General features: G+C 35.1%; 1 protein-coding gene across 1 annotated transcript in view; it reads right to left on the bottom strand.

Moving 5' to 3' along the window:
* Window positions 1-1,815: 1,815 nt before the first annotated feature.
* Window positions 1,816-25,141, bottom strand: part of AGGF1 (angiogenic factor with G-patch and FHA domains 1) — a 41,636-nt gene continuing 18,310 nt past the window's right edge. The window contains exons 6-14 of the mRNA XM_020902687.2: window positions 19,283-19,613; window positions 18,156-18,267; window positions 16,922-16,973; window positions 12,782-12,883; window positions 11,723-11,888; window positions 10,114-10,196; window positions 5,363-5,490; window positions 3,655-3,754; window positions 1,816-2,431 (exon numbers count right to left, since the gene is read on the bottom strand). Of these exons, the coding sequence (XP_020758346.2) occupies window positions 2,231-2,431; window positions 3,655-3,754; window positions 5,363-5,490; window positions 10,114-10,196; window positions 11,723-11,888; window positions 12,782-12,883; window positions 16,922-16,973; window positions 18,156-18,267; window positions 19,283-19,613 (1,275 nt within the window). The 3' untranslated portion in view covers window positions 1,816-2,230. The remainder of the gene's footprint in view (window positions 2,432-3,654; window positions 3,755-5,362; window positions 5,491-10,113; window positions 10,197-11,722; window positions 11,889-12,781; window positions 12,884-16,921; window positions 16,974-18,155; window positions 18,268-19,282; window positions 19,614-25,141) is intronic.

The following is a 25,141-nucleotide window of genomic DNA, read 5'->3' as shown; positions in this document are numbered from 1 at the left end:
TCTCAATTTTGTCAGCTTCTCATGTTCTGGCAAAATATGTTAGATTTATCAAAATTGAGCAACTCGCAGCTTCACTTTAAACAAACACTTGAAGGCTATTAAATTACTAAATGTATACTGTGCAAATAAACTATAAATTTAAATATTAAACACAAAACAATTTTATCTATAATTCAAATTGTACATAATCCACATGTATGCTTCTAAACAAACAGAAGCTCACATTTGTACTACTTTCATAGTTTACAAAGTGCTTTTATATACATAGTTATTTTTTATTCAAGACAACATGTGAGTTAAATATTATTCTCATTTCACAAGTAGAAATAGAACCAGACATTATTCAGTGCTTTAACCAGTATACAGTATAGCCCTGAGACTTTAGATCTGCAAAGGGTTTTAATAATGCAAATATCACATATATATCGATTTTTTTTCACCATGTTTTCAAGTTTCCATTTTCTTAACAAAGGAAAACAATGAAAAAGTTTTCCGCAATCTAATAATAAAAGTGGGATATATTATATAGACAACTGTATACTAACTCAATGAGTAAGACCTATCAGAAGCAAGTTTACTCTGAAGGTCCTACATTATTACTTGTATACAGGGCACCAGTATCAGAACCACATTTACACAAGTAATTTTTCTACTTTAGAGAAAATAATCCAGAACACTCCTATTGCCTCCAAGTCTTGTCTGTGTGTGTATGTGTTAGGGTAGGCAAGTGGCCAGGTGTGTGGTATGTGTGTGTTAGGGTACATTAAGTGGGTGTGTGTGTTAGGGTATGTAAGTGGCCAGGAAGGATACAGAAAAATACTTAATCCAAATTTGGAGTTATAGAACCTCTGATTTTCCCATCTGCAGTGACTTGACTAATTTGCTCATATGTCTCATCTTTAGTAATACATTTTCTTTCCACACCCCTCCTTCTTCTTAAGTACCCTCTACCATTAAGATCAGAAATTCCAACAAGTAGCTTTTCTTTCTGAATTATCTTCCCTATTGCATACTTTTTTCCCCAGAATTTTCCTTTCCTATTTCTGTATCTTGAAGACATTTCATTATAGTAGATGAAAGAGCTATAGCTTATATTCAATATGCTAAAAGATCAGTTTCAGCATTGATTTCCCAGCAAAAAGCGGAGAGAAAAGTTGATCACAAAGGAGAAAAACAGCAATAACCGGCAGAGCAGTGACACCTGCACTCAGAAAGCTGCACTGCAGTCTCCCCAGATCTGAGGTAATCTCCTTTCATTACTGTGCTGTCAATTTTCAGAGGAAAATTCTGGCTGGTTTCATTACTATGCTGTCAATTTACAGAGGGAAATTCTGCCCGGTCTTGAGTTCAAAGCAGACCAGAATGTTTAAATTATTGGTTCAATGAATAATTTTTTTGATGTTATGTTTTTATTGCATCTGAAGATATTTTGAATAAGCATCTTGAGTCTGGAGCGTTGGCTAGGCAATCCTTTTGCAGGAGAAATCAGATTTTCCTGGCACACCTCCAATGCCAGCAATGGGATTTATCAGAACTACAAACGCCAGCACACTGAACATTTCAATACTGTGCTCAATTGTTCATATTTTAGCTATGAAACAAACCAAATGTAAATGCTTAATATACAATACAAATCCACAGATTCTTCACAGAAGAAAACAATGGAAGACTGATTTTCTACATGTCACCTGTTCATTAGTTCTTCAATAATATGTCTTGAATTATTTCAAATATAATGTATACACCACTACCTATGTTTTTCAACGTTTTCTATCTAGGTCCTAAAGGGTATAAACAAGGATGCACACAGTCAGGTTGTTTTTATAAACTTTTGATGTTTCTTCTGTTATGCATCTTACAATAATGATTATAAGGAGACAAAGACAAATGTACATTTAAGTTAGTGGTTACATGAATTTTGCTTATATGACTAGTTGTTTCTATGGGTCTTGCAAATGACAAAATAAAATAACAAAGTTTGAGAAGCCCATCCATGCCCCGTGAACTTTACTCCACTCACAGCATAACTTGATTCAGTCACTATTTATTAGTTTTTAAAAATGTTTTTTAAAAGCTCTGCAAACCACACTTTATTACAAATTTTTGAATCATGAAGGGGTAAACGGACACAGTTCCCCATGTCACTGACTTTTTGAGGGGAAATTTCTGCAATTATGCAAGAGTGTCCAAACTCTATAAAAAAAGATTAGCTGTGTTCTATGACTGACTTTCACTCTACAGTTCCTTTGACCCAAGGCACAGTCCCTGGTGCGTCTTTTTGAGATTTAGTTTCCAGGAAATTCTCAGCAAACCTCTCTCGTGCTTTCTCCCAGTTCTTTTTGCTCTTGTTTTGGAGAAGGTGAACATCTTCAATTGAAGATGGCTTGCCTGTCCCCAAGCCTGCATGTGTTCGCCGAAGCTGAAGCTGGATCTGTTACCAAAAGTTGAGAAGAGAACTTAACTGCAGCACCTAAACACACTGAACGCTGCTATATTCAATTTGATACTTTAACTATAATTCTTTGAATTAGAAAAGATTGATGCATAAGGAAAAACTGTCAAATGCATCAAATACATACAGGAATATTACATATATGGTTATATGTGGAACTTAAACTCATTTTTCTACACTGTCTTGCTTATCAATAAGTACAGTTGACTCTTTAATAAACAGAGTGGTCCTTAAATAGCAATCACTGTATTTCACTGAGATGCTATAGAATTAATCTGTAATCTACTCTAACCACAAGTAAAATCAATGGATGTATGTAAACCTATAGTCTGAGCCTCACCTAAGTAAGTGAAGGATAAGTTAAACCTCTGAGTCATAAAGAGAAACCTTGATTGTTTGTTTTCATAAAAGGAGGGGAGGACTTCTCATTATTTTGAGAACCATTAAAAGCCATAAGTAACTGAGTGTTTAATGTATGTCAGGCATCAACCTAGGGCTTTATTTTCAGATATTCCTGAAAAAAGTTCTCATTATCCCCATTTTAACAGATGAAAACTGAAGTCCAAACATACCCTAAGTCGCACATACTCTAACCTGGCTGCAAAACCCATGTTCTTTCCTCTGTACCTCCAATGAGAGGATTTACATTAATCTTCCGTTATTTCTTTAGGTACCAAGTCATTATCAAGAATGTTCTCTGGTTCTATTACTGCTTTGTAAGGTTTCTGTGAAAGAGAATCTGAACCGCCAATGAACCATGTGACTGCAGAATTAAACCACAATATTGTTTTCTAGACATGATTCACTCTATTGCCTGTTACATGCTCTGAATCTTGAACCTAAAACAGATTCTCCAGCTAGTACAGAATCTGGCTGTTTGTAAGGTAACACTTGATTGTTCCTGCATGTTAGGACAAGGCACAGTAAACAAAGCCATTGAAAATAAAAGGCACAGAAGAACTTCTGGCTCAGGAAAAAATACTGATTATCTAGAGGTTTAGGAAGTCTCTAAGAGGCTTCCTAAAAACTAAACAAATCATAAACACAAAAATTTGGTAATTGTGATTGCCGCAAAGGTAGTTACCATGTCTCTTTGCTTGCTACCATACTCCCAGCACTTACAGCAACGCCTAGCATACAGTAAGTATACAATAAATATATCCACTACAAGAGTAACAAATGAAAGAAATCACAAGTCTTACCGGAGTTTTCATGCCTCCACCGTCCTTTCCTAGGCCCTCTCCTTTTTTCCAACCCATCTTCTCCAACATCTTCCGACCTTTATTGCTATCAGTAATTTCACTTTAGAGAAAATTAAGATGATAGTTGATTTTGAGACCATTTAAAACACATTTATAATAAACTAATGAATTAAAATTGGTACAACTACTTTAGAAAACTATTTGGCTTTCCCTAATAAAGTTGACGACACACAAATTCTAATCCTACATATACTAAACAGAAAAGCATGTATACGGTGCACCGAAAAGACATGGACAAGAATTTCTGCAGCCAAATATAACAATAACCACAAATGAGAAATAATTCAGATGTCCATCAGTGGTAAAGTGGATAAATTGTGTCATATTTATACAGAAGAATATACAGCAATGAAAATAAAATGCACCTCACAAAGTAATGCTGGGTAAAAAGAATACAGGCACAAAATAAATACTAAATTACTTCATATACTTAAAATTAAAAATTAAGTAAAATTAATCTGACACTGTTGGAAGTCAGTAGAAGAGTCACTTTCGGGGAGGAGAGAATAATAATGATTAAGAGGGGACACTAGGAGGACAGGTTTCTGGGGTTACTCATGATTTTCTATTTCTTGACCAAGACTGGATTCTGCAATGTGTTAATCTTATATTATTCATATTGATACTTAACATTTGTGAATTTAACATCAATTTATAAATTTAAAATGAAACTAAACCTTTCATTAACTAGTTGCATTTTGTTTTATGATTTTATGGTCTAATTTAAGGGTATTTTAATTTTATGTTCTAACACATTGTCTTTTCAGTTCTATAAAATATTAAATTAGCTCTTCAATAAAAATAGACGAAGCAACACCAGACCAATGTATTTCATTATTTATTAACTGTAATGTAATCTTCATATTGTTCAGCAATTATTTCAAAAATATTAAACCTTAAAAATACTTGTCAAGTTGCTTGGTATATGTAGTCTAAAATATTGTATTTCATAAAATCTGACTCTATAAATTCAAAGATGTATTGTTAGTTTATGTACCATTATGAACAAATTGCTATTATATGTAACTGTAAAATTCTATCCAAGTAATATATCTTAGGACTAATAAAATATGATATTAAGTCAAAACTTAATAATTGCTAGTTCTACATGAAAAATTTAAATAACTAAACCTAGAATTTATATTCTGAGAAAAAAATGTAGCTAATATATGATTAAATGTAGAAATATAATCACATTGTAGGTTTCAAAATTACACTTTTCATGTTCATCAACGCTACTTTACAAAGAGGAAAGAAGTGAATCAAAAATAAGTAAGAAAAATAGTATTTCAGGGTCAAGAACAAAAGCAGTTGAGTACTGAAATAACTATTAAAAGCATCAGTCCATTACCAATTTCTTACTAGCCCAGCCTTCTAAATACACAGTATATAAATGTACAGTCACTCAGTTGGGTGGCTAGAATGTTATACATATATATATGTGTGTGTGTGTGTAACTTTATATGTGATAAATATGTATGTATCCATATTCATGATGAACATGATCAGTAACTTTCCAGGGAATAGCAGAATACCAATATTAGAGCAAAATGTAAACAGAACTTCCACTGTCCTATAAATCATATTTGTCCTATGAGTGTGATTAAGGTACAAAGACTTTTTCAGGCAACTAAAATTTAATACTTACGAATGAACAGATGCAGGAGCATCATCTCTTTGGAAAGTTCCTTCACTTCCAATCTGCTCCCTACGTTTTCCAGCTCTATCTTTATATTTCGGATTCTTCAAAGCCTTTTCATCTTCGTAGTCTGTATTCTTTATAAACATGAAGTATTCATTGAGGAAAATAAAATTGAAAATTGTCTGTATATTTGCCTTGCTTAGTGAATATGGTTCAATGTGGTCTCTATTAAATAAGTCATGATATAAATTAAGACATGATACAAATTATGCTACAAATTAAGCATAATTTGTACATATGATACAAATTAAGACAATTATGCTATTAATATTTTTACTCTATCCCCTTTAAACTGTTTATTATCATTTCAAGTTGTGCTACAATATAAATTGTACATAGAATATAAACCATATATAAATTATAATATATAATTATATGAAAATATAGTAAAAAATACAGTATATTTTGAATTAATGATATATATTCATATTCTCATATGACTACCAGTATAAAAAGAAACATAGAGAACTCCTGCAGTTGGGAAAAAAAATCTATTTCTCCTTTTCTCTAAGGAACTGAAAGTTCCAAAAGATCCAAAAAGTTTTGATACTGCTCCTTAAAAGGGAAAAATGCAGAAAGTCTTTTAAAAGATAGATAAAAACCAAATACTCTTTTACAATGGCAATAATAATTGCTTTTTACTTCAATACAGCTTCACTGTATGATTAATCAGTCACTCAACAAAAATTACTGAGTAAAGAGTAAGTTAAGCTCTATGTTAGGTGGTAGAACACAAAGAAATTTATAATCCTCAAGTGCAGACACACAATCTTCAGCATGCTACAGTATGACTGGTTCACCAATAAGGGTGTGTCCAAGACAACCAGTGGCACAAAAGAGGCAATTCAGCATGGGGTTTCAAAGAAGAATTCTCTTCCCTTTTGTCACTATTTGCTAACCTTTATATAAAAAGTTGGAGTAGGAAATGGCAACCCACTCCAGTATTCTTGCCTGGAAAATCCCATGGACAGAGGAGCCTGGCGGGCTACAGTCCATGGGGTCACAAGAGTCCATGGGGTTGCAAGAGTCGGACATGACCAAGCACGCACATATAAAAAGTGTAAAAAACACTCATCAAAAAACACACGACAGACTGCTAGAGCAACGTATGGAAAGCAGCATAGAAGTTTTTACTTAATCTTGCTTTCAAAACAGAAAAATAAAGAACCACCAGTCCTAATGGGTATTCGCCCTCAGAAAATGATGGAGATTGAGCTAAAATTTTGAGAAAACATTTTATTCTCTCCTTATAGATTTTCTACTTTCCTTCCAAATTGATTAACCTCTTGACATTTTTTCTATTATGATTTCTCTTTTAGTACAACAGTAACAACAAAAAATACAATTTTGCAGAAAACTTTTGGCAGCATCTTCTCTGATCTCTTCATAAAATATAAAAAGCACTGGACAATTCATTTAAGACCTACAATTCTGTATCGAGCTCTGCCATTTAGTAGCTAAACTAGCAGATCTAGTTTCTCCAATGTAAACTGGCAATATTAATTCCTTTCTTGCTCTATTATAGAATTAAATGGTAATTTTTAACTGCCTTATTGATACATAATTAACAAACAATAAATTATACATGAAGTGTACAATTAGATACTTTTGAGATTTGTACACACTTATGAACTTAGACTGGACATGGAACAAGAGACTGGTTCCAAATCAGCAAAGGAGTACGTCAAGGCTGTATATTGTCACCCTGCTTATTTAACTTACATGCAGAGTACATCATGTGAAATGCCAGGCTTGATGAAGCACAAGCTGGAATCAAAATTGCCGGGAGAAATATCAGTAGCCTCAGATACACAGATGACACCACCCTTATGGCAGAAAGTGAAGAACTAAAGAGCCTCTTGATGAAAGTGAAAGGAGAGTGAAAAAGTTGGGTTAAATCTCAACATTCAGATAACTAAGATCATGGCATCTGGTCCCATCACTTCATGGCAAATAGATGGGGAAACAATGGAAACAGTGACAGACTTTATTTCTGGGGGCTCCAAAATCACTGCAGATGGTGATTGCAGCCATGAATTAGAGGACGCTTGCTCCTTGGAAGAAAAGCTATGACCAACCTAGATAGCGTATTAAAAAGCAGAGACATTACTTTACCAACAAAGGCCCGTCTAGTCAAAGCTATGGTTTTTCCAGTAGTCATGTATCGATACGAGAGGTGGACTATAAAGAAAGCAGAGTGCCAAAGAATTGATGCTTTTGAACTGTGGTGCTGGAGGAGACTCTTGGAGAGTCCCTTGGGCTGCAAGGAGATCCAACCAGTCCATCCTAAAGAAAATCAGTCCTGAATACTCACTAGAAGGACTGATGCTGAAGCTGAAACTCCAGTACTTTGGCCACCTCATGCGAAGAGCTGACTCATTGGAAAAGACCCTGATGCTGGGAAAGATTGAGGGCAGGAGAAGGGGTCAACAGAGGATGAGATGGTTGGATGGCATCACTGACTCGATGGACATGGGTTTGAGTAAGCTCTGGGAGTTGGTGATAGACAGGGAAGCCTGGCGTGCTGCAGGCCACAAGGTCACAAAGAGCCTGACGCGAGTGAACTGAAATGATACACTTATGAAACCATCACAATTAGGATAATAGATATTCATCTCCCACAAAAGTATCCTTGTCCTTTTTTTATAATCCATCCCTCCAGACCCTCTCCCTCTGCATCCTTCCTCTCCTGTATCCAGGCAACCACTGATCTGCCATGATACATTAGTTTGCTTTCCTAGAATTTTACACAACTGAAGTCCAAGGTATGTACAGTTGATCCTTGAACAACATGAATTTGAACTCTGCAGGTCCACTGACACACAGATTTTTTTTTCCATTGGTAAATATGACAGTACTAGTCTATCTGTAACTGGTTCAATCTGCAGGTGCAGAACACCAGATAGAGTCGAACTGTAGTTACTGAGGGCTGAGTAGACAAGAAGATTTTTCAACCGAGGTAAGACTCGGCACAGCTAATCCCTGTGTTGTTCAATAGTCATCTGTACTCTTTTTGCCTTTCACTCAGCATAATCATTTCGAGATTCATCCACGTTTTAATCTGTATTAATAGCATATGTTTGTTTCTTTTTTTTATTGTTAGGAGTGTTTAACATATACATTTAACATAGTTTGTTTATCTATTAATGATGGACAGGAGTTTTTTTTCCAGTATTTGGCTATTAGGAAAAAAGCGGTTGTGGCCATTTGTTCCCTAGTCTTTTTATGAACATATGCTTTCACTTCTCTTGTGTAAGTACTCTGAAGTAGAACGGTGAATCATACAGTAGGGGTACACATAACTTTTAGACAAAGTATTAAACTCTTTACCAAAGTCACTGCACCATGTATGTTCTCATCAGCTCCAGTTCTTCCACATGCCAGCAACACAATACAGTCTTAAATGGTTTTAATTTGCATTTCCCTAGTAACTAATGATACTGAACATCTTTTCATAACTGCCATCTGCTTTGGTGAAGTGTCTATTCCAATCTTTTGGTCATTCTAAAACTGTTTTCCTTTATTGAATTTTGAAGAGTTCTTTGTAAACTTTATTGGATACATGATTTACAAATATTTTTGCCAGTCTGTGGCTTATCTTTTCATTCTCTTAACATCTTTGGAAGAACAGACATTTTGCAGGATTGTGCTTTTAGTGTTAGATATCTAAAAATTCTTTACCTAACTCTTTTTTTAAGGTTTGGTTCTAGAAGTCTTACAGTTTTAAGTTTTAGATGTATATGTATAGTCCATTCTGAGTTCATTTTTATATGTTATGAGGTGTGGATCAAGGCTGCTGTTACTGCTTCTGTTGTGGTATGTGCTGTGTTGACTTTCCAATTAGTTCAGCACTGTTTGTTGGAAAAAGACTATCATTTCTCCATGAAACTGTCTTTATACCTTTGCTGAAAATCATACATACACACACACATATACATATACATATTTATCTATGCATCTGTCTGTCTATATAGGTCTATTTCTGGACTCATTAGTCTGTCCATCAACATACTTGTTTCTCTTTTTGCCAATGCTACTGTCTTTATTATAAGAGTTTATAATAAGTCTTGAAATCAGGCAGCATTAGCACTCCAACTATATTTTTCAATGGTATCGTGTAAGTTTTTTAAAAATCAGAAATGGCTATTGAAATGTCAAGCATTACCTCACTTTTCTACTCTAATCTCAATACCTGTTGAAGTAAACAGTAAACAACTAGCAGGAATGACATGCATCTCAAAATAATTATGAGCAACTCCTCTCTTTTATATATAAAAATTGACTATGCTTATCCAAGGGCTTCCCCGGCAGCTCAGCTGGTCAAAAACCTGCCTGCAGGGCAGGAGCAATGATCAATTCACGGGCTGGGAAGACTGACTGGAGAAGGGACAGGCTACCCGCTCCAGTTCTCCTGGGCTTCCATGGTGGCTCAGACAGTGAAGAATCCACCTGCAATGCAGGAGACCTGGGTTCGATCCCTGGGTTGGGAAGACCCCCTGGAGGAGGGCCTGGCAATCCACTCCAGTATTCTTGCCTGGAGAATCCCATGGACAGAGGAGCCTGGTGGGCTACAGCCCATGGGGTCGCAAAGAGTCGGACATGACTAAGCGACTTAGCAGAGCATGATGATCTAAGGGCAGTTTTACACAAAACCAGACACACAGTTTAGCACATGTAACAATACTTAACTTTCTCACCTGTAAACCATATTTCACTCGTATTTTCTTTAATTCTTTCCTCCTTTCCAACTCTTTTTCCTCCTTACTTAGCGTTGGACCAACTGAAAGGAAAATTGAGTTAAAAAAAAACCACTAAGTTTGATATAATACTGTTTATTTAATAATGAAAAACTAATAGTACTAGTATTCCGTCTCCAGATTAACAAAAGTTCAAATAAATTAATATATAAGTATCTTGGGTTGTGATGATGTCCTTTCAGCATTTTGGTAATTAAATCCAATGGGAAAGTAAATCAGACCCCAAAGAGTATGAGAATGTTACAGTTTAGATACTAAAAGAAATACTGACCATCTTAATTTTTCAATATGGTTATTGTAATAGTATCCAAGATGTAGAAATACTATGAATTCTCTGAAAGAACATAAGTTGGTACAAAAAAAACCCCACAGAATTCAAGAGTCACATTATTGTATAATGTGCCCTACTCATTTTCATAATGTAGTATATATAGGAAAACAAAAAATACATAATGAACATATTTAGTTACCGTGAGGAGGAAAAAATAACGTAAGGAAAATTACTACTTGAGTATCTCTTTCAATTTTTAAAGCCTTAGATAAGAAAGTTTTAACAAGATAGCAACCTTTTACAGTACTATTATAGAAAATAATGGTATATACCCAGATAATACATCAACAAACTCTAATTAGGAAAGCAGACATATCAACCAATAAATCTTAATGCCTTAGCCTATTATTTTCTATGTTACAATTTTACATCATAGTTTAACTGTGGACGACTTTTTTTTTTGAACGACTTTTTTATAACAGTAAATAGATGTTAAAGAGAAAACTTGGGCTTCCCAGGCAGCTCAGTCGTAAAGAATCCACCTGCCAATGTAGGAGAGGTGGGTTCAATCCCTGGGTCGAGAAGATCCTTTGGAGAAGGAAATGGCAACCCACTTCAGTATTCTTGCCTAGGAAATCTCATGGACAGAGGAGCCTGGTGGGCTATAGTCCACGGGGTTGCAAAAGTCACAACTTAGTGACTAACACAACAAATCCTTAGCTAGGCCGCATTACTCCTCTGAAGGACCACTTCTTAGCCACCACTGCAGTGCTGCTTCAAAGCCCTACAGACTTGGGACTTCGCCGGTAGTTCAGTGATTAAGACTCTGTGCTCCCAATACAGGGGCCTCAGTTCACTCCCTGGTCAGGGACCTACACCCTGCATACAGCAAGAAAGGGCCTGCATGCCACAACGGAGACCCCGTGTGCCATAACTAAGACCTGGCACAGTCAGATCAGTAAATAATTAAAAAGATAAAAAGCCTACAGACTGGATTAGCAACAGTAGAGCTGGTAATTATCATTCCTGGTCAGAAAGTAACCTAATGCTATAACAGTACAACTAAACTATTACATAGAAAAATCAACTACAATCATAATCTACTACCTAAGTCTCACATTTCAAAACAGGTTATTTTTTTTAGCCTCATCTGATAATACTCACTGAAATATAAATGTATCTCAAATAGATATGAAGCTGGTAGCTACTGATACATTTTTTTGAACACTTTGGTGAATTAAAAAGTTATCATACACATAAACAATATGTTTCACATACCAAAAAGTTCATCTTTCTTATCAAGACGAAGGTGAGCTCTAACCTGCCCTGGTTCACAGCCATCACAGGTATCACTGCCAGGGTGAATATGAAACGACAACACAGTCTCTCCAATTTTCACTTCATCCCCATGCTCGAGTACATAAGGGTCACACTTAGTTTTGGGCTAAAGGGGAAAAAAACAACAAAACAGAAATCCAAGAGTTACATATGATTATTTATTTTATGGTTACTGTAAATAATGTCAGATTATAACAAAAAATTTTGAGATGGTTCTCAATGAGATAGACAGACATATGCATACATACACATTTCCACAACATGAGTGATAAATAATATTCTATTAGTGGAGAAGACAGATGAACTAAGCAACTTCTAATTTTTATATTATCAAAATCCACTAATCTCCCCATCTCCATACCTAATGCTATCAGAGAAATATCCAACCCAAACTTCAATCTCTTACCAAAATGAATAATCATCAGTCAAAAAGATGATGTATTAAGGAGATAAACTGCATCATATATCCCTTTTTCCTTCTTCTCTTGATAATTAAGCTTTATTTCATTTTTGATCCTTAACTAAGACCTCTTTCCCTCCCCTCCTTCCACATATTATCTTATTAGGTGCTAAGCACTTTGCTACATGTTAGGGATAGAAGAGTTAACTGAATAGACATAGCCCCTGCTTTCAAGGAGTTTTCCAATTTAACACTCCTGTTAAAACAGCTTAAAAAAATAAAAAACACACACAAAAAGGATGGTCCCTAAAGTTGCTATAAGAATACTTCCTTTGCATGGCTTTAAAATGCATTTATCTCTAAAAATAAGGCGTAGATACATAATTAGAAGGCAAAACTTAGCAGCGAAGTATCTGCTTACTGTATATATTTTTCAGCTCTAAGAGTTCTCTTCCACATTAATACATCTGGGCTTGAATACCAATCTGAACTAAATGATATGTATAATCAGTATGATAACTATGCCCGGAGGGATAAAATATTTCAGTTCAGTTTTTTAAAAGAATATGCAAGTATTTAATTAATAAATATACACTCACCTGAAGAATCTGTTTTCCATTAACAACTGTACCATTCTGACTGCCTTGATCCACAAGGACATAACTTTGTAAGTCATGGTCAAAATAAATTTCTGCGTGAAACTTAAAAAAAGAAACCAGGTAATTATAAATTATTATACGTTTTTAAACCGCAGATGATAATTTCTCCATGATAAACTGCAGTGGACTCTGATGATTTAATTTGTATTATTCTTAATACATTTTTTTCTGAATACAAAGAATTACAATGCTTCTGGTAGAAATAAGAAGGCTGCAGGAGAAAAAGTCACCCACCTTTAACTCCACCTATAATTACCATTAATAACTCAGTATGTGTCCTATCTTTTCTACTTTTATAATATTTTTGAGATTATATTATATATAGTTAGAAATAATTTTTCATCTAGTATAGTTGCTCACATCATTAAACATTTTTAATATAAAGGTGATTTGAAATATTCAAGGTCAACTTCTCAGAGTTTCCAAATTTTCAATACTCAGGACTAATCACTCCCTCCTGCTCCAGAGCACTTGGTTTATGTAACACTTAAACCATACAAAGTTACTGTATATGTGAATGCCACTGTACTGCTTACAATTATTGCTTACAATTAGTTGACAATTTGCTTACCACTTAGTATATAATATAGTGCCTCACATATATTGGGCACGTACTCAATATATGTACATTTAACTAGATATAGAGCTGCAAAAATATTTAAAATTCTGTAAACAATATATAGATGATGGTGGTTACATAAAATGATGCAGCTGCTTTGTGGGGAAGTTTGACAGTTCCTCAAAATGTTAAACAAGAGAGTTACCATATGAATCAACAATTCTACTCCACGGTAGGTATTAAGAGACATGAAAACTACACTTCCAAACAAACTTAGCAGCATTATTCTTTTTTTTTTTTCTTGTTTTCATTTGCATTTTTTTAACATTATTCTTAATAACCAAAAAATGGAAACAATTCAAATGTCTAACAGTTGATGAATAGATAAACAAAATACTATAGTGTATCTGAACAATGGAGTTATTTGTCAATAAAGACAAATGAAGTACTGAAACTTGCTACAACATGGATGAATCTTGAAGACAAGCTAAGTATACAAGCTAGTTACAAAAGAGGACACACTGTATTATTAATATATGATTCCATTTACATGAAATGTGAAGAAGAGGCAAATCCACAGAAACCGAAAGTAAACTGGTGGTTGCCTAGGACTGTGGGAGGTTAGAAAGGAACGGGGAAGGACTACTATTGAGTATGATACTTCTTTTCATAGTCATGAAAATGCTCTAAAATTGACTGTAGCGATGGTTACACAACTGTGAATACACTAAAAACCTGTGAATTATGTACTTTCAAAGGGTAAATTATATATTGTATATAAACCATATCTCAATAAAGTTTTTAAAAATTTTCATAAATATAAACTTAATAAAATATAAAATGTTTCAAACATGTAAAAGAATATATTGAAAAACTTCTACTCATGACCCAGCTTTAATACAATTTGCTACATTTGCCTCAGATACTTAAATTATTATTCATTGATGTGTACCTCACTCTATCTATCTATCCCCTACCCTTCCTTTCAGAGGTTTGATGTTTACTTAAACATGATGCATCTCTTTATAATTTTACCATGTATGTATATATTCATAAAATTGTATGTTCATTTTGTTTTGTTTGGAACCTAATATAATTAGGAATCACACTGTATAAATTTTTCATTGAGATATAATTTATAGGCAAGAAATTCTAAGTCTTAAATGTACAGTCTGATGAGCTTTGACAAATGTACGCTAACAGTATTTATCTCCTTTATCGTGCATCTTTGGCTTAATACCATCTAGCTGTAGTGCAGTTGTGGCTGCACCATAAGCTATAATACATATTCTTCTAATGACAACAGCCAGGTTTTTCCCCAAGGTTTTACTATCTTTCAAAATGCTTCTATCAACAACCCTGTCCATGCACTCTTCCTGTGGACAATACAAGGGTTTCTCTGGGGTTATACACTTAGCAATGAAACTGCTAAGCCATCTACATGCAAACAAACTTTATTAGATACTGCCATACAATTTTCCAGGCTTCACAGGTGGCTCAAGTGGTAAAGAATCCAACTGCCAATGCAGGAGTTGCAAGTTTGATCCCTGGGTCAGGAAGAGAGGAAATGTCAACCCACTCATTGCTATTGGGATAATCCCATGGACAGAGGAGCCTGGTGGGTTACAGTCCATGGAGTCGCAACAAGTCAGACATGACTAAGCACACACATATCATTTTCAAAGTGGTTGGACCAATTTATACTCTCAACACCAGTCTATAAGAATTCCCATTGATCTATACAGTCTTAAATAACACTTTGTATTGTCAGAATTTTTAGCTTTTGCAAACATATCAAGTGTGAAATTAAACTTCATTACTGTGGTTTTAATTTGCATTTTCCCAATTACAGGTGAGGCTGAAATCTTTTCTTATATTAATTAGCCATTTGGGTTTCATCTTCTGTAAATTTTCTCTTCATGTCCTTCATACATTTCTTTCAATTGGGTTGTTTAGAAAAACTGTATCAAAGAGTTTAAATAATTTCAAATCTTATGACTGGAAACCTTATTCCAAAGACCTTTCTAAATTATGCTCTCAATAGGAATGATATGTAATAAACAGGATGAATGAAAACTGACACTTTGGTCTCATTTGTATTTCTTGAATTACTACAAATACTGAATGGTTTTCGCATGTTAAGCATATTTCCTCTAGTGTGAATTACTTATCTATGTCCTTCACTCATTTACCTGTTGGTATCATAGTGGAGTTGAAAAAAATGAATTTGTATGAGCTTTTAAAATATAAGGGATATATATTTTACCAGATCTGACTATCTTAGGCTGCCATTTAAGTTTATTTCTTAATATAAAGAATAAAATAAATTATTCAAAATTACCTTGTCTTCTGTGATTTTGTTTCTTTTTTTAAACTTAGAAAGTCCTCTCCTATCCACTGGTTAAATATTCGTTTGTTTTTCTCCTAATATTAATATGAAATATGTTGGAGTTTTTTGACCTTAACTTTTTCATATACCTGGGTATGTGTGATATATACTGTCAAACTGATTTCACACAACTAATAAATTACCTACCCCATCAGTGGACATGTTTGTTTCAAAGAAAGGAAAAGTAGGAATGCCACCAGAGAACTACCTCCATTTCAGACTGAAGTAGAAGGACGTCTTTGTTATTTAAGTTATAGACAGGGTTTTCTTTGGCGGCAGAAAAATCAAGGATCATGAGAAGGTAAAAAAGCAAAATAATTTGGTCTGAATTAAGATTACAAGGACTTCTTCCCCTCTGAGTGAGTCCAAACAAAGCAAAATAATCAGACTTTCAACTAACAATGAAAAAACAAATTTCATTCCAAAAAGACAAAAATCACAAAAAATACATAGTTTAGAATCATACTATAATCCATTAATTAGAAACAAAACAGGGGTTGGTAAAAGGTCAAAAAAACATAACAGTTATAAAAGGGAAGGGGGAAAACCACAGAAAATATAGTAAAGAAAAAAGATAAATGAGACTTTTGATAGCTAAACCTTATAACTTTAGCTGCAACTCTGTTCTTTTTGTTTGTTTTGAAAAACCCAACTGCTCTTTTTCCTGAAACCACTAGAAAATCAACTAGGAAAAGTGGTAAAATCAAGCAGGAAAAGCCTTGAGTGGTAGAGGGTAGATTATTCTTGAGTTGAAAAATACCCTGGACTCAAAGTAACTGCACTAAAGTAGCTTGAATCCACGTATGATTTATTTTTGAACTGCCACAATATCCAGCATATTGACTTCACTCAATAAATATTTGCTAAACGGGTATTACTTTAATACTTAGTCTACATTTTCTACTCCTGCTCCAGACTGTTAAAAACTAAACATTATTTTAGTTCATCCACATTTTGATGGAGAATTTTTTTTTCTCAAGTAATGGAGTAAACAACCTGCATTACTTTTATTACCATTACTATACTGACTATTAATCTTTCTTTTCATCTGAAAAACCCTAAGCTTTCTGCCATAATGATTATTTACAAAGTCACATCGAGGGGGCTGTATCTGAAAAATCAAAGAACTTACCTTACTGACACCAACTTCAGGGATTCGGAGAGTATGCTCCATATCTTTTTCTCTGCAGAGTTAAGTAAAATTAAAATGCCTTTAATACTTTTGAAGCATATTTAAATGCTATATTTAAAGAATTTTTTAAAGATAATTTTGCTTTAAAAGATAATGTTAGGATGCATGTCTCTCTATCAGACTAAATGCAGTTTCTGTAATGCTACGTTAATTTCATGTTTGAAAGTAGGTCCTGGAATTATCTTAACTCTTTCATAAGGTAACTGTAGGGTTCCCAACCTTTTTGGCACCAGGAACCAGTTTCATGGAAGACAGTTTTTCCACAGACCAGAACAAGGGTATTGGGATGAATCAAGTGCATTACATTTATTGTGTACTTTATTTCTATTGTTATTATATTGTGGTACATAATGAAATAATCATAGAATTCACCATGATGTAGAATCAGTGGGAGCCCTAAGCTTGGCTTTCTGCAATCAGACAGTCCCATCTGGAGGTGAAAGGAAACAGTGACATCTGAGGTGAGCTGCGAGTGACGAGGCACAGCTATAAATAAGATGAAGTTTTCCTCGCTCACCCAGCGCTCATCTCCTGCTGTGCAGCCCAACTCCTAACACGTCCAGGGGTTGGGGGCCCCTGCTTTGGTACATCTGTCACAGGCTAGTAAACATCCAGTAGGACAAAATATCCTTTGTAGTAATGTCAGTCCAGATCTGTTGACTATGTTTCCATTTCTATTACTATGTGTAAAAGGAACATACTATTCTCCAAGAATTCAAAATGAAGATACTGTATAAAACCTGAATTAAAGATACATTATCTTTCCAGTTGGGAAGAAAGGAAAGTATCCTGCTCAGGATGAAAATCCACTTCTCTACCAAGCTGGTTTGTGTTCCATAGGGGTAAAGGAAAGAGTCAAAGAAGCTCATGCTGGGTCTAAGTGAGTAACTTAAGCCTAAAAATGCAATACCAAAGCCAAGAAAGTGACGAGATCTCTGTGGAAGGTATCACCAAGATTTTATCTCTTTACAAAGGCGGACCGCTTTAGGGACAATGAAGTTATATCTGTAATTGATTTCCAAAAGCACATGACAAAAGGTAAGTGTCAGAATATTTGCTGAGTGAGAGAGGGAGGGACAAGGATATCATTTTTTGTCTATTCTACAAGTATCATGCATATTTAATGATAAACTGGAATAAGAAATTTAAACAGAATAATAGTAAACATTTTTACCTTCCAATTGTAGCAGGATTTACAGCTGTAATGATAAAAAGTGATCCTGTCTGCAACACAGGAGATCTAATTACAATTACTCTAATACATGGGGGCCAGATTTTTTCTTCATCTGCCAAAGAAAGAAAAACATAAGTATTAATTCAAAAATAACAAATGCCCAGGGAACAGTAAAAGGCATACATAAAGCTAAAATAAAGTGATCAAAAATCTTCCTTCTGTTTAAAACAACCTTCTCAAATTCTGCTATATGACATACGTAATAAGTAGGTTTTAACAACACTAGCAATTTAAAATAATCAATCTAAAGATATACAGCAGCTATCACAATTATAAAATAATCAACTCTCTCTTTTTTAAGGTATTGATATTTGAAGATATGCCCCCCAAAAAAGGATTTTTTTTTAAGTTAGAAAAACTGAGTCTACCCTTTTAAGAAAAAAATGAAAGGAAATTGCATTAAGAACAAAATAAGCTTGCACACACTAATACAAAATTCTATTTCAAAAGTATGTCATTATATCTTCAAGTTAAAAAAAAAAAAAAAAGATTTACCATAATACCTACATTGGCTTCCCTGGTGGCTCAGAGGTTAAAGCGTCTGCCTGAAATGCGGGAGACCCGGGTTCGACCCCTGGGTCGGGAAGATCCCCTGGAAAAGGAAATGGCAACCCACTCCAGTATTCTTGCCTGGAGAATCCCATGGAGGGAGGAGCATGGTATGGGGTTGCAAAGAGTCGGACTGGGCGACTTCACTTTCACTTTTCTATGTAGCTGAATTCATGGCCTACTCTTTAAGGCAACTGCCTTCCCTCCTTCAACTACAAAAGTAGATAATAAATATCTAATCCATTAAAACAGACTTAGTACAGACTTTAGGAAAGAGTAGGTAACTTGGTTTTTTGTTCTACCGAGTAGGCCATTCAATGCAATTAAACTTTAGGATCCAAGTAGTAGTCATTTATTCACACCCTACTGTAAATATAACCAAAGTTATCATTTTTAATAATGTTATTAATCTCTTTAAAACAATCAGCTCACTTGTTGGCAAATATATGGGCTACTAACACTTTTAACTGCTGTGTTGTACTTTTACAATGACCGTAACATAATGGCTATTTACTCACCTTCATCTTCAGTATCTTCTGCAGTTTCATTGTCTTCACTGGTAATGTCTTCATCGTAACTGTCCTCGGTCTGAGAGTCTGTAATTTCACCTTCTTCAGGCTCACTATCAGTGTCTATGATTTTCTCATCTTTAAATGAAGCCGAAGTATAAATGTTTTCATTAACAGGAGATTCTACAGTCTTTGCACTAACTGGAACAGTATATTTGGGGGGGCTATTTTTGTAATGAATGTCTATTTTGGCCTTCTTTTTCATGTTTGCAAAATCTTCTCCCTCGCTGCAGTTTGTATGTTCAATATTGGATATTTTCTGATCTTCTGAATTCAAATTCTGGAAAGAGGTAGGAACAGGAGAGAAGAATCTTAAACATGACCATCTTATAATGTTTAACCCTAAATGTTTCAATGAATTAGTGAAGACATATGTTTAGTGAAATAACATGAAATTTAGTCAAATTATCTCTATTGCCTCTTCCTCTTATTATGTTCCCTTTCTTAATGATGTATCATCCACTTATCCAAATCAAAAGTCTTTGACAGCTCCTTAACCACTCCATGGAATCAATTACTGAGGCTACAGACTATGTTTGAAATTGATCCCAATTTTCTCTCCTTATCTAGTATCATTTTCTTAACTATCCCAATCCAGGTCCTTATCACATATTGCTTGGACCATGTGAGGGCCTAGAACAATGCTGTCAAAAATAAAATGCAAGTTTTATATACATATATATATATATATATATACACACACATATATACTTTAAAATTACCTAGTAGGGTCATTAAAGAGGTAAAAAGAAGCTGGTGAAATTCATTTTGTTACTTTACCTAATCCAGTACTTACAAAATATTATTAATTATACATAAAGATAACATTTCATCAATATAAAAATTATTACAAATACTTTGTATGGATTTTCTGTACCAAGTCTTCAAAACTGAGTATAGTTTATACTCAACTAGGTCAAGTATTCTAGCTACATTTAAAGTGTTCAGTAGCCACATGGAGCTGACAGAACAGTGTAGGCCTAGAAAATACAACTAAACCTAAATTTTCTTTTTAAGCTTTGAGTCAATTATTAAGTCAACATACATGATGTAAAGAATTAGCACTAATTACAGCAGGGATTTAAAGATCTAAATGTACCTAATAAATCAGAACTGAAGTTTTGCTAGAATACTTTATAGAGTCGGTTTGATGATAGAGAAAATAGTACAGATGAGTCAATTACATCTCTTTACTCTGAACTTTCAACTTAACTGGCATAAGCCTTTTATTATTTATTACACATGCATATTGGGCATAACCTAGGACAAATGAACATATGTATTATTTTAACTTTAGAAGAAGCAGTTATCTTCCTCTAGTTTGTAACACATTCTAGTTTTCTTTCTACCTTAGGGCAATATGATGAGGTGGAGTCATATGTTCTGCTGTTATTTTATAAAATATAAGAGCATCCTAAATACCTATTTTTAATAGTAGCACAAATTCAGTTTGAAGACTGGCTAAACATTCACAGCATGCTGAACTATACATATCTCCAGCAACACAAATTCACCAAGAACAATAACAAGAGCTAGTTCCTGAAAAGCTACGAGGAATTTTAAAGACTACTTGTAAACTACAGCCAAAAAATTTCCTGATCTATACATGCTTAAAAGAAAAGCAGTTTCCAATATTTTCCAATATATTTCCAAATATCCAGTATTATATATTTTATTATTATTGTTTATAGGACAACACATGTAGAGGAAAATGAACAAAATAGAAATAGGTAATGCTTTTTAAAACTGCTAGTCTCAAATGTTAGATAAATATCCATTCAGATAAAAGAAAGGCCCAGGGCCTACATCAGGCATATATGCATATTTCGAATTATTACTCTAATCTCCTCACCCTACTTCCTTCCTTCCGTATACTCTGCACTTCCAAAAAGTGAGGCCCAAGAATACATTAAAACTCAAGAAAAGGATAAGGATGTCCTAAAACTGGTTTCCTCCCATGTGACACAATTACCTTTTATAATCCTTGGGGAATTCAAAATTTTTATTAGTATTTTTCTTAAGTCCTTGTCCTAAATTAACATATTTTTACAGAAGGAGGGTAAAGATGAATGGTTATGAAGCTAAACTGGACCAAAATCTCACAGAATACTATCAAATTTCATCATCTACTTTATCAGAAAAGGTCATTTGAGGACCCTATATATTCTTTGCTTTGCTGGGAGAACTAGTTTCATTAACATATCCTTTCAAACAGTTCAATGACTAGTAATAGGTAGGAGTCACTAACACAGAGGTCTTTGAAAAAAAAAAAAAATTTTGGCATTTTTCTTACTTACTCTTCAATTCTTAGGTACTGTAAGTGAAAATAATAGAGAAATAAAAACAAATCAAATAGAGAATTGAGATAAAATTTCAAGAACGGGGGGAGGTGGCCAAGATGGTGAAGTGGGAAGACACTGAACTCATCTTCTCCATGGACACACCAAAATTACAAGTACTTACAGAGCAACTATCTATGAGAATGACCTACCTGAACACTAGCAGAAAAGATTTCCCACAACCAAAGACATAAAGGAACCACACAAGATGGGTAGGAGAGGTGGAGACCCATACCCCTATGTTGGCAACCCACAAATGGAAGGGATATTGCACAAGCACAGAGGTTCTTCCCAAGGAGTGAGGAGTCTGAGGCCCAAATGGGGTTCCCCAGCCTGGGGATCCTGAACTGGAAAGACAAGCCCCTAGAATATACAGCTTTGAAAAACTAGCAGAGCTTACGTTCAGGAGAATTGGAGAGATACAGGAACAAGATTCAGCTCTTAAGGGCACATGTAAGAATACATGTAAATCCATGGCTGATTCATGTCAATGTATGACAAAAACCACTACAATATTGTAAAGTAATTAGCCTCCAACTAATAAAAATAAATGAAAAAAAAAAAAAAAAAGATGTCACATGTTCTAAGCCTCAACAGAGAGGTAGTAGTTGGAAAAGAGCCTGGGCCAGCTATTTTGGGGAATTTGTTCTACCCCCAGTAACAGTGGCACTGGAACACATTATTCTGGAATCTTTCTTCTGATCTATTAGTGCTGGCAGCCCCGCCCTGCCCACCTGCTCGCTGGCACAAGGCCCTGGCTTTCCAAACGAGAGCCACACAGGGACTCGTCCAACGGGCCAGGAACAGCCTTGAGCCCCCTAAGTCATGCAGTCAACTTCACAGGAAGGCTACCCTTCTCTCGACTGGGCCTGCAATCACCACGTGAGGCAGGACCTCACAGCCAACCAGGGCAAGGGCCAGCCCTGCCTTCCAGCGCTCCCTCAGTCATCAGTCTCACCACAACAGAAGGACGTACACAGCCCACATAGGGAACATCCCCAGAGGAAAAAGTTCTGGTGACCAGAAGGGCATGTGCTGCTTGGGACCCAGAGGAGGTCTACTAAATAAGGCCACTTCTCCAAGATGGGAAGCATAATCAACCTACCTACCTTGATGTCTACCTAACACACAGAAATAAATACAGTGAATAGAGCAGTGAGGAGACAGAGGAATATGTTCTCAACAAGATAAAACCTCAGAAAAAGAACATTCTTCCAAAATATAGGTTTAAAAAAGATTTTTCCACTATTTTATAAGACATTCCCATACTTCAAAGAATACAATTAAAATCTAGTCAAATCACAGCACAAAAAAAAAAAAAAAGAGAACAAATGAAGATAAGCAATCTACTGGACAAAAAGTTCAAGGTGATGATCATAAAGATGTCCACCAAACTCAGAAGAATAATGAATGAACATAAAATTTCAGTAGTTAGAAAATATGAAGAAGAACCAAACAGAGCTAAAGAATACAAAACTGAAACTGAAAATATACTAGAAGAAACAACAAATCAGATGATACAGGGGAACAGATCAGCAATCTGGCCAAGAGTAGTAATCACTCACCCTGAAGAGATAACGAAATAAAGAGCAGAGTTTAAGATGCCTCTGGACAATATCAAGCACACTGCCAACCACAAAGCACATGTAAGAAATCATAGCTGGAAATTCCCCTAACCTGGGGAGGGAAACACATCCAGGTCCAATAAGCACAGAGTCCCAAACTAGATGAACCGAAAGCAGTTCACATGAAGACAAAATATAATTAAAATGGCAAAAATTAAAGAAAAAGAATTTTAAAAGCAACAAGGGAAAAGCAACTAGTTATCCACAAGAGAGCTACCATAAGGCTATCACTGAGTTTTCAGCAGAACTGAAAAGTCAGGCCAAAAGGGAATGGCACCATATGTTCAAAGTGATAAAAGGAAAAAACTCTGACCAAGAACACTCTACCCAGAAAGGTTATCCTTCAGATTGGGAGGAAAGGTAAAGAACTTTATAGACAAGCCAAAGTAAAAAGAGTTCAGCATCACTAAAAGAGCTTTACCAGAAATATTAAAGGGACTTCTCTAAGTAGAAAACAAAGAACCACATCTAGAAATGTGAAACTTCGGAGGGGAGGAACCTCACTGGTAAAGGCAATCGTGCAGTAAAGGCAGCAGACCAACAACTAACAAAGCCAGTAGAAAGACTAAAAGACAGAAGTAGTAAAATCATCTATAGCCACAGAGGCAGTTAAGGGATAAACAAAACAAAACCATAAAATATGACACAAAAACACTAGATAGAGGGGGCAAGGACAGTAAAAATGGAAAGCAGTTAGAATGCATCCAAGCTTGAATCATCAACTTAAAATAACCACATATATGTGCTGCTGCAGCATACTAAGCTGCTTTAGTCGTGTCTAACTCTCTGTGACCCATGGACTGTAGCCTGCCAGGCGCCTCTGTCCATGGGATTCTCCAGGCAAGAATACCAGATTGGGTTGCCATGCCCTCCTCCAGGGGATCTTCAAGTCCCAGCGATCAAACCCAGGTCTCTTATGTCTTATGCACTGGTAGGTGGGGCGGGTTCTCTACCACTAGTGCCACCTGGGAAACTCCAAGCATATCTATATAGGTTGTCAAATATTAATGACTCTAATAGTTACCAAAAACCAAAAATCAATAATAGATACACAGAAAGGAAAGGAATCCAAACATAGCACTAAAGGCAGTCATCAATCACAGGGGAAGGGAGCAAAAGAAAACAGAACCAAAAAAGAAATACAACCCCCCTTCAAAATAATCAACAAAATAGCAATACTAATATACCTATCAATAATTACTTCAAAAGTAAATGGACTAAAAGCTCCAATTAAAAAGACACAAGAGTGGCTGAATGGATTAAAAAAAGAAAACAACAACCCACATATATGCTGCCTGAAAGAGATTTACTTCAGATCTAAAGACACACACTGACTGAAAATCAGGGGACAGAAACAAGGTATCCCATACAAATGAAAATAAAACTGGGGGAGCAATACTTAGGCAAAACAAACAGCAAAAAGAGACAAAGAAGCATATTATATGCTAAAGGGATCAGCCAACAAGGAGATATAAAAACTGTATATATAAGTATCTAGGTACCCAACATAGAAGCACCTACTAGGTACATAAAGGAAATACTAACAAACATAAAGGCAGAAACTGACAATAATAGTAGAGGACTTTAACACTCCATTTATATGAATGGGCAGATCATCTAGACAGAAAATCAGTAAAGAAATACTTCCCTTAAATGATACATGTGACTAAACGAATCTAACAGATACACAGAAAGCATTCTATCCAAAAGCAGCAGGGAGACACATTCACTTCAAGTGAAGATGGAACATTCTTTAAGATGATGACACGCTAGGCTACAAAACAAGCGCTTGAGTTGTGACTAGAGATTATCACACTAAGTGAAGTCAGTCAGAAAGAGGAACA

Source organism: Odocoileus virginianus, chromosome 6 (assembly GCF_023699985.2).
Source record: "Odocoileus virginianus isolate 20LAN1187 ecotype Illinois chromosome 6, Ovbor_1.2, whole genome shotgun sequence".
Taxonomy (NCBI): domain Eukaryota; kingdom Metazoa; phylum Chordata; class Mammalia; order Artiodactyla; family Cervidae; genus Odocoileus; species Odocoileus virginianus.
Note: the sequence above shows the minus strand (reverse complement) of the source record. Positions and strands in the feature narration are given on the sequence as shown.